At 36.9% G+C, this 18,361-nt stretch overlaps 1 protein-coding gene across 1 annotated transcript in view; it reads right to left on the bottom strand.

The window, feature by feature from the left end:
- The window catches only part of TRIO (trio Rho guanine nucleotide exchange factor), a gene marked incomplete at both ends in the record, with an annotated part of 224,759 nt that overhangs the window by 55,901 nt on the left and 150,497 nt on the right, over positions 1 to 18,361 (bottom strand). Inside the window, 4 exons of the mRNA XM_079534003.1 lie at positions 6,461 to 6,704; positions 14,870 to 14,969; positions 15,576 to 15,718; positions 17,813 to 17,914. Coding sequence (XP_079390129.1) covers positions 6,461 to 6,704; positions 14,870 to 14,969; positions 15,576 to 15,718; positions 17,813 to 17,914 — 589 coding nt within the window. The remainder of the gene's footprint in view (positions 1 to 6,460; positions 6,705 to 14,869; positions 14,970 to 15,575; positions 15,719 to 17,812; positions 17,915 to 18,361) is intronic.

Below are 18,361 nucleotides of genomic sequence, written 5' to 3'. Positions count from 1 at the left end.
GAATTGCTGGTTTATATCCACCTACTACCTCCCAAAGATCAGCTGTACAAATCCAGCTGTTCTGAAGCAGACACTTTACACACAGATTTCCTTTCCAACAGCAATTTATAAGAGATTTGGCAGCTCTCTGTGACCAACTGTACACTCAAGATAGTATTATAATGTTTCTTCATTTTCTCAGATACAGCAAACTCCTCAACAGTGCAAAGAGATTTCACTGTGTACAAAAATGCCAGAGAAAAATTAACCATGTAGTTATGCCTATAATTAGAGTCAGCATGGAAAACACAGAAGTATCTGTCACATCTTCCTGGATTTGGTTTTGCTATAAGACCACTGCATAACTTAGAAGCAGAAATCAGAGTGCATATAAACTTGACGTATAGAAAACTCAGAAAATCAAAATGTGAGATTCAGTGAATCTTCAAAACCCATGTCAAAACCATGCTTAGGACTGAACAACCCCATGGAAATAATTCACACCAACTTTAATGTTTATTCAAGCCTGAGTTAGAATTTGGCTGTCACTAAACTCTGACCATCTGATACAGTAAGGCTATAAAGCAATGATTATGATCTAACAGACCACAGCCAATTGCTGACATTTTATTCAAGTTTACTTATGCTCAAAACATGTTTTTAGCTGGAAACTGTTCGGTGAGAAAGTCGGGATAGAGAATTCTTGTTTTACTTTCATACTGTAGCTCTTTTACTTATCTGGCCCAGAGCACAAGAACATATTTAAGTAAAAAACGATGTATACATACATGGACACATAGACACGGACACCCTATTCAAATAATCTTTATGGCAACTTAGACTAGTAATGCTTCTTGGAAAAAATATTTGTGATTACATGGAAATGTATGATTTATTAAGCCTTCAAAGCAGCTGATAATTGTGAAGTTGAACTTCAGCTAATAAAATGCCCGCGCTTCTGTTCAAGCTCAAATTTGCTTAGTAACTAAGTTGAACTGACACTGCTGCATTTATGATCTTTTACTAATTTACACCAGCAGAGTGTGAAATCCAATTGACTGCTCAGCTCTGCATCCTCTGAGCTGCTCATAAGGCTTTCCGTCAAATGATTATCCGGATGGGCAGCCTGCAATTTGGAAATATTATCAGGAGGTAATTGATTCATCAAGAAACAGAATTCTTAAATTAACATTTAATGTCTGGTACACCACATTCCCCAGTATCACTTTCTGCATGTGATCACATCTGGTTATGCAGCAGAAGCTGATCCCTTGCTGTTTTGTGTCTTGGAAACTACAGCCTGCACCTTTTGCCCCGTGGCCCCAGTGCAACAAAGCAAAGCAAGCAACATACCTAGTCATTGTTATGAGCTGCTTTCCCTATGGGCCTGGGTTGTAACTTTTTCATTTCCTGCAGCTGCAGAGGTTGTCAGACAGTCTCACAGGCAGTCCTTTGGCTCTGAGCCATGGGTGGGGAGATCTCTGTCCTTACTCATAGCCCACACTTTGCTTGCTCACAGTCTTAAAGCAGCAAATTTTTCTCTTCTGCAGCCTTTCTCTGCTTTTAAGCAAATGCTTACTGTTTATATATTTTTTCCTTCTTTACTTCCACAGCAAACAGTGAAAATATCCACTTCAAAACTTTGTCATCTCAAACTCAGCTCTTATTTGTCAACCATCTTGTTAGATGGTGTCAGCTATTTGATGCTCCTTACTGTACCATAAATCCTTTGAGAGATATTGAAGTTGTGGGAAAAAAAACCCACCACCACCACCACCAACAAAAACAGAACAAAAGAACTGCTGAAAAGACATTTTTCAGTTTATGGCACCAGTAAAGACTGCATCCTCAGTGTAAAATCAAAAGCCAGCATTCAGTATTGCAGTACAACAGGTAAAAAAAAATTACAAACAATTTCAAATATGTGCCAATTTTTTTTTTCCCCTGAATTTACAAGCTTGATTTTGCTATACTGATTCCTGTCCCTTGCCTTTTACCCAAAACTCTGTGGCTGTTTAAATGTCCTGCAAGCAAAAGAAAGAAAACTGCATATATAAAAAAGAATGTTCAACAGAATGAAAAGAAACCTTGGTAAAGAAGAAAAGCTCTAAATAAAGCAGTGGGAACATTCTTTCTCACCCATACCCAATAACATGTGGGGAATCATTGAAAATAAAAATGTTGCTGTATGCATTACTTGTGAAAAACATGTTCTTCTAAAGCTAGTAATTTATTTTTTGTAGAGTGCACCAACTGTTATCCAGCCTCTTCACTACCCACTTGTTTGTCTTTTTCCCCATTATAAAAGGGAGTTTTTTTTTAAAATGTACTCATCTGCAAAAATGCTTATTAAATTGATTACATGACCCAAAAAACTTATAAAAATGGATCAGATATCCAGCAGAGCAAGCAAGAGGTCTGGAATCTGCAATTAACACTATCTACCTAATGAATGTCTTTTTTTCCATGTAATACTTTTCTGTATGCTTAACAAAATATTTGTTTGCTGAATTATTACACAATTCTGAAGACTGAAGATCTCGAAGATACAATAAATGCCTTTTTTTTTTTTTTTAATTTTTATTTTTTTACCCATTGATACTAAGTAGGTATTTTAAACAATACATCTTCCTAGAACCATAGAACGGCCTGGGTTGAAAAGGACCACAATGATCATCTAGTTTCAACACCCCTGCTATGTGCAGGGTCACCAACCACCAGACCAGGCTGCCCAGAGCCACATCCAGCCTGGCCTTGAGTGCCTCCAGGGATGGGGCATCCACAGCCTCCTTGGGTAACCTGTTGCAGTGTGTCACCACCCTCTGTGTGAAAAACTTCCTCCTAATATCTAACCTAAACCTCCCCTGTCTCAGTTTAAAATCATTCACCCTTGTCCTATCACTATCCACCCTTGTAAACAGCCATTCCCTCTCCTGTTATATGCTCCCTTCAAGTACTTGGAAGGCCACAATGAGGTCTCCCCGTGGCCTTCTCTTCTTCTGGGCTAAACAAGCCCAGTTCCTTCAACCTTTCTTCATAGGAGAGGTGCTCCAGCCCTCTGGTCATCTCAGCAGCCCTCCTCTGGACCCGCTCTAAGAGCTCACTGTCCTTCCTGTACTGGGGACTCCAGGCCTGGATGCAATAGAAGACAAGTAACAACTACAAAATTATGTAAGCAAGTGAAGAGATTTGCTTTCTGGGCTGTCATCTCTCGTCTTTTAGCATCAGAATAAAACAATATTACCTTCTGTGACTGACGAGCTTTGGACAGACACAGAATGACCAAGATCAGCTGTCAGAACAAGGCACTTCATGGAACACACTTTCTGCTTTCATAATCTTTCTTATCACCCTCTTTTGGATGATCACCATTTCAGGTAGTTAAGACATTAAATATTACCCAATGCATTCTTACTTAGCAATGAAATATGATCTTGCTGTAAACTAGAAAAGGCTTGCTGTTTCAAAACTTCGAAGCTCGTTTCACCTCTGAGATGCCTTTCTAGCTCTAGTTGTCAATCAGACAGGATTGTTAAATGCTGTTGAAAAGATCAGAACTGTAGGATCTCTAGAATCTAAACTATGGGTTTCCAGGAAAACTTTGAAAGTTGTTTCATGGGAGTAACTAAAATGAGCAGACATTACTAAAGACCTACAGAGTCCAAATAATACTGAAAATAGTATAAAAACTCTTCAATTAATCCATTTCTATAAGCTAAGGAGTCAACATTCAAGCAGCTACCCCTGCCACTTCTCTGATGGTGGGTCATCTCTTCTTCTCTAGGATTGTGTAAAACCTCTCTCTCTCTAAGAGAGAGCAGCTTCTGTACAGCAGCTTCTGATGCCAGACATGCACAAATGCCAGACTCATGTCTGCTGCACGTGTCTTAACCCCTGAAGTGTACAGAATTAATCATATCTGATGCTCACACAGTTCACAGTGACATATTGCATATATTTGCAGACCTTAAAACTCCACAGGGCAATATCCTCACTTGTTAAATCATGCAAATAATCTAGAAATTGTATTGCATTGTAGATAAAAATACATAAATAGAAATATTTTTATTAAGAAGCCTGAGTTGCAAAAATCACTAGAAATCAGGAAATCTAACAGGGGTGAACACAAGTGCACAAAGGCCTACCTTAATTTATCTAAGGCATTCACATGATTTTTCTTAGAAGAGTGTTTTGTTTTTATTGCTGTTGTTTTAGGGTTCTTTTGTTGATGTGGTTTTTAAGAATTCATACCTCAATCAATGCCCACAATGAACAATACTTAAAAACTGAGATGATCATCTACTTTTTCCCCTTGCTATTCTGATTAGCATATCCCCCAGTGCCTTGTTTGCAGATCTTTAATCAAATCCAGCACTTGAGAAATAATAACTTCTGGTTGGGATTGTCAGAGGAACACTTCTCTATGCAGCAGAAAAAAATAACAACAAAGCACCCCACCAACTTCCCCTAATTTTCTGTAACCCCTCTGCATAGCAAACACTACCACAGCTTCTTTCTAGTAATAGAAAGCTGAGTTATAGATTGAAGTCAAAAGCATCCTATGGTCTACATTGCACAATCTAAAGCTTATTTTTTGTCTTTTTTTAGCTTCCAGATTACTTAGCATTATATAATAGGTTGCATGTTCACGCTGACTTCAGTCACATGCACAGGAAACTTTACGAATCAGACACCCAAGTCCTGAAGCCTGACACCCACTAAAGTGGGAATAAGCAAGTAGCAGCTGCTTCTTATCAGCCGGGGTTCAGATGATGTGCAATAACATCACAAGGGAAGTCTATGGAAGAGGCAAGAACAGAAGAAACTTCTGAGCCTGCATTCAATCATGCAAATCATATTGATTCTAGCCTTCTCTTTTCTTCAGTTTCCTTGATCAATATAATTAATCAATGCTTTTTTTTTTTTTTTTAAAGCAGTATGTTAAACACAAACTCTATTAATTTTACAATGCTCTGCCCCTTCTTCTCTCCAAACAAATGCTGAAGGAAAAATATCAATACAGATTATGTCCACTGGTTGGATTAATAAATGTAACCTCTCTCCCCCAGGAGTCTGACAGGCCCAGTGTTCTTCACGTAACATAAATTGCTCAGTACAATCTACTTCTTAATAAAATTCTCTGTTTTCAAATGCCAAGTACCCAAGCTGCAAAGGGAATTGGAGTTATCAATTCTGTACTTAGAAAAAATACATCTGTTAAGATTTGCATGATTTCAATCCATCAATCAAGAAGAAATGCTTCCATGAAACCTAACTGCACTTTTATTATCAAAAAAGCCTGCAGAATTTATCTTCCCAAATGGGAACACAAGAAGTAAAAAATGTTTTCTGATTAAATTCTTTGGATGTTTTTAATCACACTGTGTTCAGAAAGTTTCTCCTGTGCTTGCTTCTGACATAAGTAATATAAATTCTTCCTATTTTAGTCAAGCATGTTAATACAGGGTCAGTATTAAATGCGAAAATGTGTGATGTTCTAGCTGGGATGGATGGAAAATTTGGAAAAAAAAAAAAAGAGCATATTTATAAAAAATTCTCTAAAGACATGATTTTGTGCTGGGAAAAAAGTCTTTCCCAGCACCATTTTCTTATTAAGTTTGTTACTAGAAATAAGAAGCTTTTTGAAAGGCATCTTTTCCTCCAGCATGTGCTGAAATACCTAATGAACTAGTTATTATTTTAATTCACACTGCTTTCTGTTAAAAGACTTCAAACAGCTTCAGATGAGGCAAGCAAACATCTCTTCTAATAACTAACAATTCTGTGAGCCTGAAAATTTATTGAGCCAAAGGATGAAACTATGGTACAGCAAAACCATAAAAACTAAAAACAAAAAAAAAAAATTATCAGATTTTTACTACACCCTTCAGGGCCTCATTCTTCCATTCAAAACAAAAGCAAAGTAAGATTTCAGAATCCAGCTGCACTGAAAGTTAATTTTGAGTTAATTTTGAGTTAATTTTGTCTTTACTCGCCCGGAAAACTCAGTTAAGTAAAATACTGAATTTGTAACAGCTCATTCCAATGCCAGGGCACATGGATGTGCATATCTAGCTCTTCTGTAACTGAGCCTGATTTTATCATGACTTCTTACTGCAGGATTTTTCAGGAAATACTGATATTACATGCATAGGAGGTTTTTGTCACACATTCAACACATGATAGGTATAGATATATATTGAAGCTTGATCTAATATGATATGCAAATTTGTTTACCAAAACATAATTCACATAAATCTCTTCCATCTTCTGCCACATCTTCACTTAACAAAGACAAATGCTGTTTATGAAAGAATCGATAGCATGGCTGTAGGATCCTAAGAACTAAAAACTGCTTTATCTAACTAAAAATTAGAAACCAAGGCAGAGTAAGAACAATGAAGTGCCCATTTGTCAAGTACTCGCTATTACCCAAAACTTGTGCTGCTGTCAGCTAGACTTTGCTTCCATCATTTCTTACCTTTGTGGTTAAAGATCCCCTCCATCTCCATACTACTGCGAGAGTGAGCAATGCAGAGGGACCCACAGGGGACCAGGCCTTCTGCAGCTGGAGACCGATCTGTAGTTCGAACCAGACACCAGTCGGGTTTGTCATGAGGTCGCTCCAGGACCTCCACAGTCTGCCCACGGCGGATTGTCAGCTCATTACTATTGCAGGCGGTGAAATCATGTATTACCACCGTCAGCTCGCACCCACCAGACAACTGTGAGGGAAAACAAGAGCAAGAAGCCAGATGAACGCTCATTATCAAACCAACCGTCACGCACCATTACCTATTCAGGATTCCTGGCAGGGTTCGTATTTTGGATGAGATAGCAAGCTTCTGGGGCTTTCCACATCAAGAATAGAGCACTTCAAAATCAAGCAGTTATGATGCTTCTAGTACAGATTTTAAACTCTGCTTGTATCTGCTTATGTTCCAAACACACTGGTTGTGACAGGGTTGGGTGGAGAATTCAAGCAGTTTTTCTTGCTAGACTGCTCCTTACCCTCAAAGTTGAAGAAGCAGCCACTTAAAAATATGTCTTATGGCTGATAACTCACAGCAAAAAGCCAGGTATTAGTAAATGCAATCGCTATGAGATTTATCATCTTGCAAACCCAAGGCAGAAAGAGGTCTGTTTCAAATGAACTTACTAACCCATTCCCATGCCATTTACAGTTCTTTCTCAGGTCACAAAATAACACGGTATACTCCATACATGAATACAAAAATCAGCATAAACTTCTTCACATAATATTCCCAAATACCTAACTACATGATACAACTTCCGCCTTCTTGCTGATTCCCCAATTAAACCACACAAACTTGATTTAGAAGCATGCAAGGGTTTCCCCACTACTTCCAAAACACTTCATTAGAACTTTTTTCCCTAAGGTTACATTTCCTCTTTGTTTCATCTGCTTTGATCAGAAATGAAAATTATTATATACACTTTGCAAAGTTCCCAAGATTGCTCAGTGCCAGAACACTCATCCAACTTAACTAAACAGCCTGGGAATGCCTTCTCCTTCCACGTAGCAACAGTGTTCCAGGCTACTTCAGACTTTAGTGTCTGAATACTTCTAGCTCATGGTGCTTTAGTGCCACATTCCCATTACAAGCGAGTATGGCTTCCTGCAGATTCAGTAGTTTAGATCAAGCTAGTCAACTCCTCCAACTCAGGGAGGTAAATCCTGCAATGCTCAACTCAGACAAGGGAGGACAAACACTCTCTGAGAGTTACAGTCACAGCTAATATAGAAGCATGTGCTCTACCCACAAACTGAATGATTCCTGCCATTTTATCGCTGCCTATTTACACTCAGGTTCTTAATTGCCTGCTGGCTACATCTCACAAGCTTTAGGAGAAGAAGATAAGTCTACATTGTTATTTATTAGTTTTCATTACTGAAGTTTTCATTGCCTTTCACCAAAACATCAGATAGAATCTTTGCTAGGATAACACTATTTCTTATCAAGAAAGAATTTTAAAGCAGAGGGCAAAAAAAGGAAAAATCCAATAAACTAAAAGGCTAATTCCAACTTCCTCCCTAGTGGATCCTGCAACAACAGCATATAACTCCTAGCAGACAGTTTAACTCCAGAGCTTTCCCATGGTCCATGATTACTAATCTCAATGGCTACCCTTACTTGCATCCACACACCCAGAAAAAAGTTTCCTTTGGGGGAATGCAGAGGCTAACAAGGATAAAAACAAAACAAAACAAAACCCACATCCTTACACAACTATTGTTTATAGATGGTAAATCAAGTTCCACCCATTTTGATCCAGGCTAAAAGTTAATCACGTTGTTACTACTACATCTCTTCAGATAGTCCCAACACTCAAATTATGACTGCTATATTTTCAAAGCATGCTACCTTCTCCCTCATTAAAAACTTCCTTTTTCCCTTCCCTCTCATTCTCCATATTGTGTGAGTTTTTAGCCCATGCAAAACTATGCCAAAGGGGAAAAAGTAAGAGCTTTCCCTTGTTTTCTGGTATTGATTTATGTTACAGCCTTCTTCAGACAAACTAAGAGACAATTGAAACCATCTGGATGGCTGATGGGGACTAAGAAAAAGCTGACAGAATATGACTTCAGAGACCAAATTTTTCCCAGGGAATTTCATATGCACCCCCCACCAGTGCAATCATCAAGACAGTAACAAGTAGACACTCTTCAGAAAACCCACCCAGACATTGTATTTTCTCCTAAATATCTACAAGAACATAGCTTTGGTTCTCTGCTTCCTGTCTGACCCTTCACTTCCCTGCAAATAGAAATATACTTTGTCTGCAGTGCAAAGGTCACGCGCTTTTGGCATTAGTATAGATGTTATTCCTTCTGCTTCCCTGAATTGGAAGGGAAAAAGTAAAAAAGGAAAAACAAAGATTTGCTCACTAGCTACATTTTTTACGGTATTAATCTAAAGGAAAAAGATTGCTTAAAAAAAAAAAAAAAAGATGATAGTAGCTATATCAGAAACTACTAAGTTATTTACCCAAAAAAAGACACTGAGACTGAGCAGGAATTAGATGTCCTGGCTGATCAGTACTCCATTTAAACTCCTCATTCCATCACAGTTGAGTAAGCAGTATACAAGACGTTTCCAAAGTGCTAGTATTAATTCTTCCCTGTTTTCAAAGACTTTAACATCGTTCCATGCAATCTGACACATGACTTCTTTGCTGCTGTCTAGAACACCTATACAATGGGGTGTTCTACTCAGACTATGTTTAAAGTTAGCACCATGAAGAACAAACCCAAAAAACGTGTGTATCAACGTTACCCTCTCTTGGGATAGTGACCATTCTTCACCTCCCCAGCTGTAATAGCCAGGAAATAGTACTTCTCCCTTCGTTTCTTTGCTCATTTTCTTTCCTTAACATGCTTTCTGAAAGCAGTTTCCTCCTCTGCACTGATTAAATGCAGTTGGACAGCAAGGAGTGTCTGGGATCGTGTACATTGCTCAACAGCTGTTGTTGGACAGCTTTGGCAAGGCTCTCTAGGTTAGCTGGAGGGAAGAGAAAGAGGCACAGCAGAACCAGGAGACTGATTTGCACTGAAGAGAAAGGAGTTGCAAACCACCTAAATAAAAGTTTAGGCTGAACAAGGGCTTTATCCGTCATTCTCAACAAACTCTTTATGTAAACTGAATTAATCATGCATGATAAAAATAAATGAGGCTATGTCTGAAACATGGAAACTGGAGAGACAGAGTCTAGATGAGAAACAAAAGCCAGACAGAAATAGAACAGCAGATTAAAAAAGGCGTAAGGTTTAATTAAACAGCTTATCATGGGACACAGTGTCTTGCTGTTGCTGAAATTAATGTTAACCATCTATGTTCATCTCGCTGGGGCTTTTTAATCACTGCTGATTGTAGAGAGGAAAAAAAATAAAAGACATAACCCATGACTTATATACACAGATTCTTAGTTCAGGTTTGCAGAAGTCAGAGATACCACATCATCACTACTGACTGAATTCTGTCAAATACAATGGCCTTTATATATTGCCTCACTTAAGGACTGCTTATTAAGTTTGCTACCGCGTGGTACTTCTACAGTAAGGAGAAGTAGGAGGAAAGAGAGCAGCTAATAAGCTTTCTTCATTATTTCAAGTGTGAAAGATCTATATCTTTTTTTAAAATAGAACTTGGGTGTCTTTTCTCCCTCAGTGCAACTTCTTTCGCAGGGAATTTCTCTTTGACCAGACCCAGCTTGGCCTCTGATGCTGAGGAGAAGTGTATGCTCAGAAACAAGTTGTTTTTTGTTTTGGTTTGGTATTTTAAAACTTAAGTAAAAAACTAGTTTGTCTTTATTTTTCTCCTGGCAGGTGATTTTTCTGCATTTTCAGCTGGTAGAACTGGTTGCCTCCTGCTGCTTCAGTGATCTTTCTATGCCCAAGCTTTAAGAAGCATGTAAATGAAATACAAATTCACACAGAAAGCAGTAGAAAGTGTTACACTGGGCACGAAAGACAATTTGTTAAAATAAAATACTGCTCCACTGACCACACAGAGAGCTGGCATGATTCCAGCTACTTAGGATAACATTGTATGATGGCTCTACTTATAAAAGCCTATCATTTCCTCAGCTATCAAAATAGTTCAGATTATTTAACGTTTCTGTCAGCTCAGTTAACCAAGCACAAAGAGATCTATCAGACCTACACTGCTTTCTTCAGCTTCCTCATTTCATTTCCTATGCACTGGATCAAGTTCAAAAGAAGATGCTAAAACCAGATCAAGATCTGAAGCTAGGAAACAGCTGAAAGGTGAAACAAAAGGCTAAGTGTCATCTCTTATTTATCAGCCACCTAAAATGGTCTCTACAGAGCTAAGGAGCATGAATGGGAAGAACGCTGTAAAGAGTGAAGGGCAAAATATCTACTGAGAAGTGTACAGTAACAGCATTCATCTGGAAAACCACAGTACATCAATGGAGTATGAATCTCTTCTCAATAAGCTTACATTTTAGTTCGGGTTGTGTTATACCTTCTAATACTTCAGGATAGGTTGGTGCTACTGGTGTATTTAACTTGATTTGCAACATGGAGATACATCACAATATTAAAATGTAGGTGGAAAGGGATCTTAGAACATCTATTCCACTCCTTTTAGTTCCTCCAGACCATGAGCAGTTGCAGCTGAATGAATTATAATTAACATTTATCCAAAGTTTTTGCATCATTTCCAATTATGGACATTCTCTAGCCTTCAAAACTAGGCTGCTTTAGAGCTTCACACTTCAATAGACACACAAAGCCACTGCAATTAAAATGGAATCCTTTAATCTCATCTCATCCACTGAAAATATGTATAAAAGAATGCTCTGTAATTCTGTTTTTCTTGCAATTCAGGGTCTTAAGGTTCTTCCTTCTACCTTTTTACTTTATACTTATCAGCCTCAACTCTCTATCTCACCTTGTAAGTTATGTTTGGTAGATCTCTAATCAGATTTTCAGCTTTCCTGGAACTTCTCCACCAGCTCAGTAATTTAAGAAAATTCTGTATTCAAAACTGGATGTAGTGCCTAATATAAGCTTTACAGGTGCTCAGTAAAGAATGAGAACTTTCTGCCCATCACTATAGGGCTGTTTCCTCTCTCTTTATATTTATATCAGACTGAAAATTATACACAGTTTGAAAGCCTTTCACCTTCTCAAAATCTGTTCAATTATCTCACAATTTACATTAGTAGTTCATTAATTTCACCTGTTCACTGTAGCTCAAATGAGTCCCTATTAAACTGCATGGTATTTTGCCAGTTCATTTATCCCTTCACAAAGATGATTCTGAATACTAATTTCACTTTCAATATAGTTTTCATACGACATGAAGCTGGGATGGATGTTAACTGTATAAGCGGTCTATCGGATCATAGAGTCAACAACCAAAACTTACAATTACATTCAAAACAAACAAACAAACAAACAAACAGGGTGGAGAAGAAAAAAAGCTAATTAGGAGTTATTTTCTGCTGTGAAAGCATTTCCAATTAAATCACAAAATGGGAAGTGAAGAAAAAAGTTGATCTGTACAATATTCAACCGCCCCCAAGGCTACAGAATTTTATTTTTTTCTAAGCAAATGTCTGAAGAGGACAGAAAATACATTTTGTTTTGGGTATAAGATTTCACTCTTTATATTCTTCTCCCTGTTTAATAAATAGTTCTTCCAATCAAAACCTTTTTTTTTTAATATAGAGTAACTAGTTAGTAAATATGATTGGATAAAACAGAAAGGTTTTACCTGGTTAGCGATAAGTAACAGGTGTTTGATATTGTGTTTTCTTTTGCACAATAGTGGACATTGGAACACAAGAATGTTCAGCAACAGCTTAAATGATTCAGTGCTAAACATTTTTGTCACTTGCCTAATGCTACACTAGCTGATATTTTAAATGGTTCTAAGTGTGGAAAACCAGTTCAGCTTGAGATCTGCTCCAACAAACAAACCGCATCAATAGTACCTAAAAATCACTATAACTGTTTTGTTTAATCTCTGCAAGGCTTTCAAGCACACATTAAGCTTTTGGACTAAACAAACTATGGCAAATTTTAACTTCCAAAAAGACCACAGATAATGAATTCTCAATGTATGAAGTGAAAGACTACCTGAAGTTCAGCCCACATATACTACTTATTTCATGGTCTTCTGCCTCTTGTTGTTCCGTAACATTTTTAAAAATTGTCCTCTTAATGTGTTTAACAAAAAAGCCCCACATACTAGAAAAACTAATCAAAGTTATTCTAATTCACACACTTAAAAATAATGCACAGACAGGACACATATAAGACATAGCACAAGTGATAGATAGCCCAGTGCAAGCATGACTTGGTCTGTTCTTGTCAAAGAAAAGTCTAACAAGAATTTTACACGCTACTGTGAAAACTCAAATATACTTTAAAAACAAAACTAATCACACTAACCAACTTTAAAACTTAATTCGTCAGGAAAATATTTAAAAACATTCTCCCTTCTTTCTTCCTTCTATTCCTTTTCCTTTTAACTTATAAATCCTGTTGAACAGGTTGTTGGTAAGTCTCTTCCTCATGCCAGACTGGAAGATAATCCTGAAGACATTTCACTTTGCCAACTTTCTTAGTTATTCCTGTATCATGCCTGAGATACAGCTGTGAAGGGCCACAGGAGACAATCCATGCTATTTCTCTCTAAATAGCGCACAATAAACAATTAAGAAGAGGCAATGGTTGTGAATGATAGGGATGGATTCCCCCATGTCAGTTGGAATTGAAGCACAATCCAGCCAAATCTTTCACACAGCTTGACCTCTTAGTCAGCAGTTGGGGAAATAAGAGACAGCATGTCTTGGCTTTGAGAGTGTGATAGATCATCCCAAATCTACACTAGTCAGGGACTGTTCAGAGGAGTAAACTAAACAAATCTAAAAACACACTCAACTGTTTCTCAATACATAGATACTGTTATTGTAAATCACTAAACAGATAAACAAGAGTCACTGAAAGACTTTTCTTGCTCACAGGAACAATTTTTCCAACAGATGTCTATGGAAGAAACAACCACCAAAACTACAGACAGACTTCAGTACAAATATACCAGGTCAGTACAGAAGATATTTTTGACAAATACAAGAGCAACTCTAAGCACTTACAACCTTTTTTTTTCTGTTGTCTTCTTTACAAGCGAATATTAAAACAAAGAATTTAAGTGACTTGCAAAAATATGGGAAACAAACTATCTTTCAGAAGACTGTGAGAACTCTGAAAATATTTCTCTGTATCTGTGTAGTATAAGGAGCTTATTAGAACCATTTTACTGATGAGGTAATAGGCCAAATATCTGAAAATGTGTTTTCAAGTCATTTACTAAGCAGCTTCTATCTTTTTGTTCACTCCCCTATTCAATTAGCTATCTCTACCTCCATGCAAGGTCTTAACACTTCTCATTTGTCAGAAATCTTTCAACTCCAAAGTAATAAGCACATGTTTCATATATGAATTTTTACTCTTCTGATGCCTATCTTTCTTCTATCCATGAGAAGCTTTATCTGTGCTATCATTATGAGACAACCCATCCAGAATCTACAGACAAAGATGAAGGAAAGGAAGCACTAGTACTGGTATCATATGACTCTTGGACTGGTGGGTTACTCCTCTTTAATATGGTGATTTTCATTAGCTGTCAGGCAGAAAGTGAAAATTCTCTAATGGGTGAACACTGGATAGTATTTTTGCTTCACAAAAGTAAACACATGAGAACCACCAACCTCAAGTTCATCAAAAAATGGATGGTAGGCTTTCAGAGAGTCACAGAATCATAAAGGTTGGAAAAGACCTCCAAGATCTAGTCCAATTGTCCACCTACCACCAGTATTGCCCCACTGAACCACGTCCACTGAATATCAACATCTAAACTTGAGGAGGTGTTCAAGAAACAGCCTCAACCACATCCTGGGCAGCCTGTTCCAGCATCTGACCACTCTTTCAGAGAAGAAATTTTTCCTAATACCAACCTGAACCTCTCCTGGTGTAATCTGAGGCCATTCCCTCTAGTTCAATCACTTCAGAAAGGTTAAGGCAGATATTGTGAAAAATTCTATGCACAGCATTCAATTTTACACAAAACATAACTTTACGTCAATGCTTTAGACAACTGCCAGAAGAAAGAGAAGAAACAGTTTCAGTATGGAATAAACTGAATTTCTTTTATGACCTACTGGATGCAGACAACACTCGCGCAAACCCACTACATTCAGTACATTTTCTTTATTGTATACAGCTATTTGTAAAAGATGGAATGCTTCCATACTGCCATTACTAATTTCAGATGCTAACTCACACTAAGGAATGAATCATTGGCTTTCACAACAGAGCAGCACCTGAGAAACTTACCTTATCGCTGTCAAGCGTGTTCTGTGAAGTTCGAGAGGCAATTGAAATAGTATCAGGTTGGCTGCTACCATCCCCCTGACTGTCCAGGTCCTCGCCATCTCTGCAAATAATTCATTTTTTTTCATTACAACACTAGCACTGAATTTTTGATATGTTAGATCCTACTCTATACAAGGGGCACCTCAATATTGTGGCAAGAGGTACAAGCTAGACAAAATAACTGATGCACAGGTGAAGAATTCAACGCTTAATTCTTTTTTCTACAGGCATTCTTTTGTTCAGTGACAACATCGCATTGAATTTAATACAACCAACCAGTCAGGACTATGGCATATAAGAAAGAAATCCAAAGCTAGGAAGCAGACTGCTCAGCCACACATTTAAGCTCTGTCAAAGGATACCAAGGACCTGAGTATGAGAAACACACACACAGAATTGTAAAAATCTGAAACGTACAGTTATCCTGTACTGCTGTTTCAAATCCCTTCTGTAATGGCCAGACCTACACTAGTCAGGAACTGTTCAGAACAGAAATCTCAACACATGTAGCATTGCAGGAAATTAGAAATCAATTATATGACAAAACTGGACACAATTACTCTTGGTTTTGTCCAATTTACTGAAAGATATTAAAAATTCAATAGACGAAATAGTGCTGTTGAAATGGCGTACTCAGATATCTCTGACTATTTAAAATATTAATTACCTTCTTCCTTTCTGTTTTGTTGTTGGTGCTGTTTTTGGGATGTGGATTGGCTCTTTCAATGCTCCTTTCAGATGAATGGTCCTTTCTTGTATCACTTCCCGGATGTGTTTAATCCAGTCCTGTTTATTCTCTATACTGGATGCCTTTGATATGTAAAAGAAACAAAAACACCAGAACGGACTGTTGTAGCTGAGAAAAATCCACATATATCATCAATGAATGAATACCAAATGAAAGGCTTAACGAAAGATTATGTGAATCATTTTTGAAAACTTGAACAGAAAAATGGAAATTCAAGATAGTTGTCTTTATTTTGAACCATCAGTACTACTTTTGCTTGCCGACATTACCAATATTGTTAAAAACTATTTTATTTAAGATTCAGATTCTTTTATAACTTAACGGCTCAAAAAGGCTGAAGCCTTGTATGCACCACATGATAGACAAGGTGAATTGACTTACTTCAGGAATTCCAGTAATACTATCCTGAATACTGTGGGGCTTTTTTATTCTTTATTTTATTTTATTTTTTAAATTCATACCATGTACTAGGCCTAACTTAATATAACATCCCGCAATCACTGAAAAAACAATTAACTTACATTGTGACACATACACTTCCACAACACTACTTATGCAGCATTCTTCCCACTTTTGAAATGCACAAGGAAGCAGAAAGTTTGTTTAGGGATTGCATTTCAATAACTGTCTGCAATATACTATCTGTATTTTGGAGATAATCCTAGAAAAGATTTTATATCCAGCTGCCCAATATGTAATATGATTACTGAATCCAATTTAATTTTATTACCCTACAACTGAAACACTATTAAATATAAGCGTTGGTGCAGATCTAAATAAACTATTATATGTAAACCCTTCTTTCTTTCAATTGTTATCTTCCGAACAAATTGGCTTCTAGTATACTGTAAACATTTAATAAAAGGGGAAATGAAAATATGATTGTAAAGGTGCAAAAAAAATTGAAGCAGCAGTGAATAGCTAGGAAAAAGATCTTTTCCTTTTACAATCAAATTATTTAGGAAAAGAAACCAAATACACTGTTAAATCTTTTATCTAGTGTTTTCATGACATTTACTTATATTATTCATGTGCTGCACTCTACCTTCAAAAATGAACCAAAAAAATCAACAAAATCACTGAAAAACTTGACATACCATAAAGATTATCTAAATACTCTGTACTCAAAGTAGAGAAGAGAATAGGACAGAAGAGAACAGGAACAATTTAAGGTGACTGTACGTAGAGCATCCTTGAAAACAAAATCCTTTTCACCATTCTATTGTGGGAAGATCACTTCAGATAGCAAAGCACATTCTGTGAAATTATATTGTATTATTCAGTGATGTTAAATCCTATCTTCCTGCACTCATCAAGTGCTTGTACAGAAACTAATGTGAGTTTCTCTTTAGTCTGGAATTCGCTAGGAAATTGTATAAATTTGAGTGGTCCTTTTAAAGCGACATTATTGAGTAACCACCAAAATATATCTGAAAAAAAATGGGTTTATTTGTAGGTGCATTAATTGGTAAATGGGAGGATAAACTTTTTACTCATCTCAACACAACTAAGAGATAAAATAGAAAAGTTTCAGCTGACACAGTCCTCAAAATATGTCAAATTAACCATTAAAAATGAAACAGTAGGCTTCAGGTTATGCAACAGCCAAATGAAAAACGGTGTTAGTGATTATCCTAACTGGGCAAGGAATTCTACTAATGTCTGTAACTTCCCCAGATTCAGGATTTAAAGGTATTGCACACACTCCCATTCACAGGCAAGAACTTTTATAAAATTTGCAGGCTATATAAACTTATTAAAATCTTCCATACTATTTCTATTTCTCCATAAAAATGCGGGCCATAAAACAAACCACCACCAACAGCTACTCAGCTACTTGAGAGTAAAAGATATCACCTGCCCTGTCCTAGTGGATTTGAGCTCCAAAATTCAAGTCTGTGGATCAAAATATTTGTTCCTATTTCCAAATCAAGTTTGTTTAATTCTTCACTAGGCCAACACAGATTCCCTTCTGCTGTCAAGCCTCTTTAGTTAGATGTACATCACAGCCAATTCAATACAAAGGAAGATTATCTGTCAGCAGCTGTCCCTCTCAAAGTAGCAGAAATCATCACTTGTTGCCTCCTAAAAAGCAAGGACAACTACAAGACTGAATATATCTATACACATTCACTAAACATATAAGCTAAAATTACCTTTAGAACAATTTTGTTGTCTGAAGTCGGTGTTCTTCCAACCCACAGAGCAAACTTGCAGGGATCTCCTTCAACATGTTCTGTGACACCCAATTCAGAAGTCTGGAATTAAAAAAAAATGTGAGGACTCCATTGTAATTTTTTTTTTTTTTGTCAGCAGACACAAAGGGATGCTAATATTCTCAATAGCTGAGCTCTGCTATCTAAAGAGAGTTTTAGAAGCTTCAGTCTAACTTCTGAGCTTCAGAGAGAATTCTTTATTCTGGGGTAGGTGGTGAGGCCTCTTCAAAAGCAATGACTGCAAGCTAAGCACTTTTCCAGTAAAGTAGCTATATACTATAATACTTATATTCTTAAATATTGATTTGCTTTTTTTACTTTTCTGACTTGACCAAAAAAAGAAGTCTTATAACTCTAAATAAAATCAATAGAAATGCTTGGTTAAAGTTAAATGTTGGTATTTCTCTTTGCTAATTTTTATCAGGGACATTTATTAGTTATTGATTTTTTTGCTTTTCTTCTTCATAGCATTTTATTCTCTCTGAAATG

This window comes from Tetrao urogallus (genome assembly GCF_951394365.1).
Source record: "Tetrao urogallus genome assembly, chromosome: 3".
Classification (NCBI taxonomy): Eukaryota; Metazoa; Chordata; class Aves; order Galliformes; family Phasianidae; genus Tetrao; species Tetrao urogallus.
Note: the sequence above shows the minus strand (reverse complement) of the source record. Positions and strands in the feature narration are given on the sequence as shown.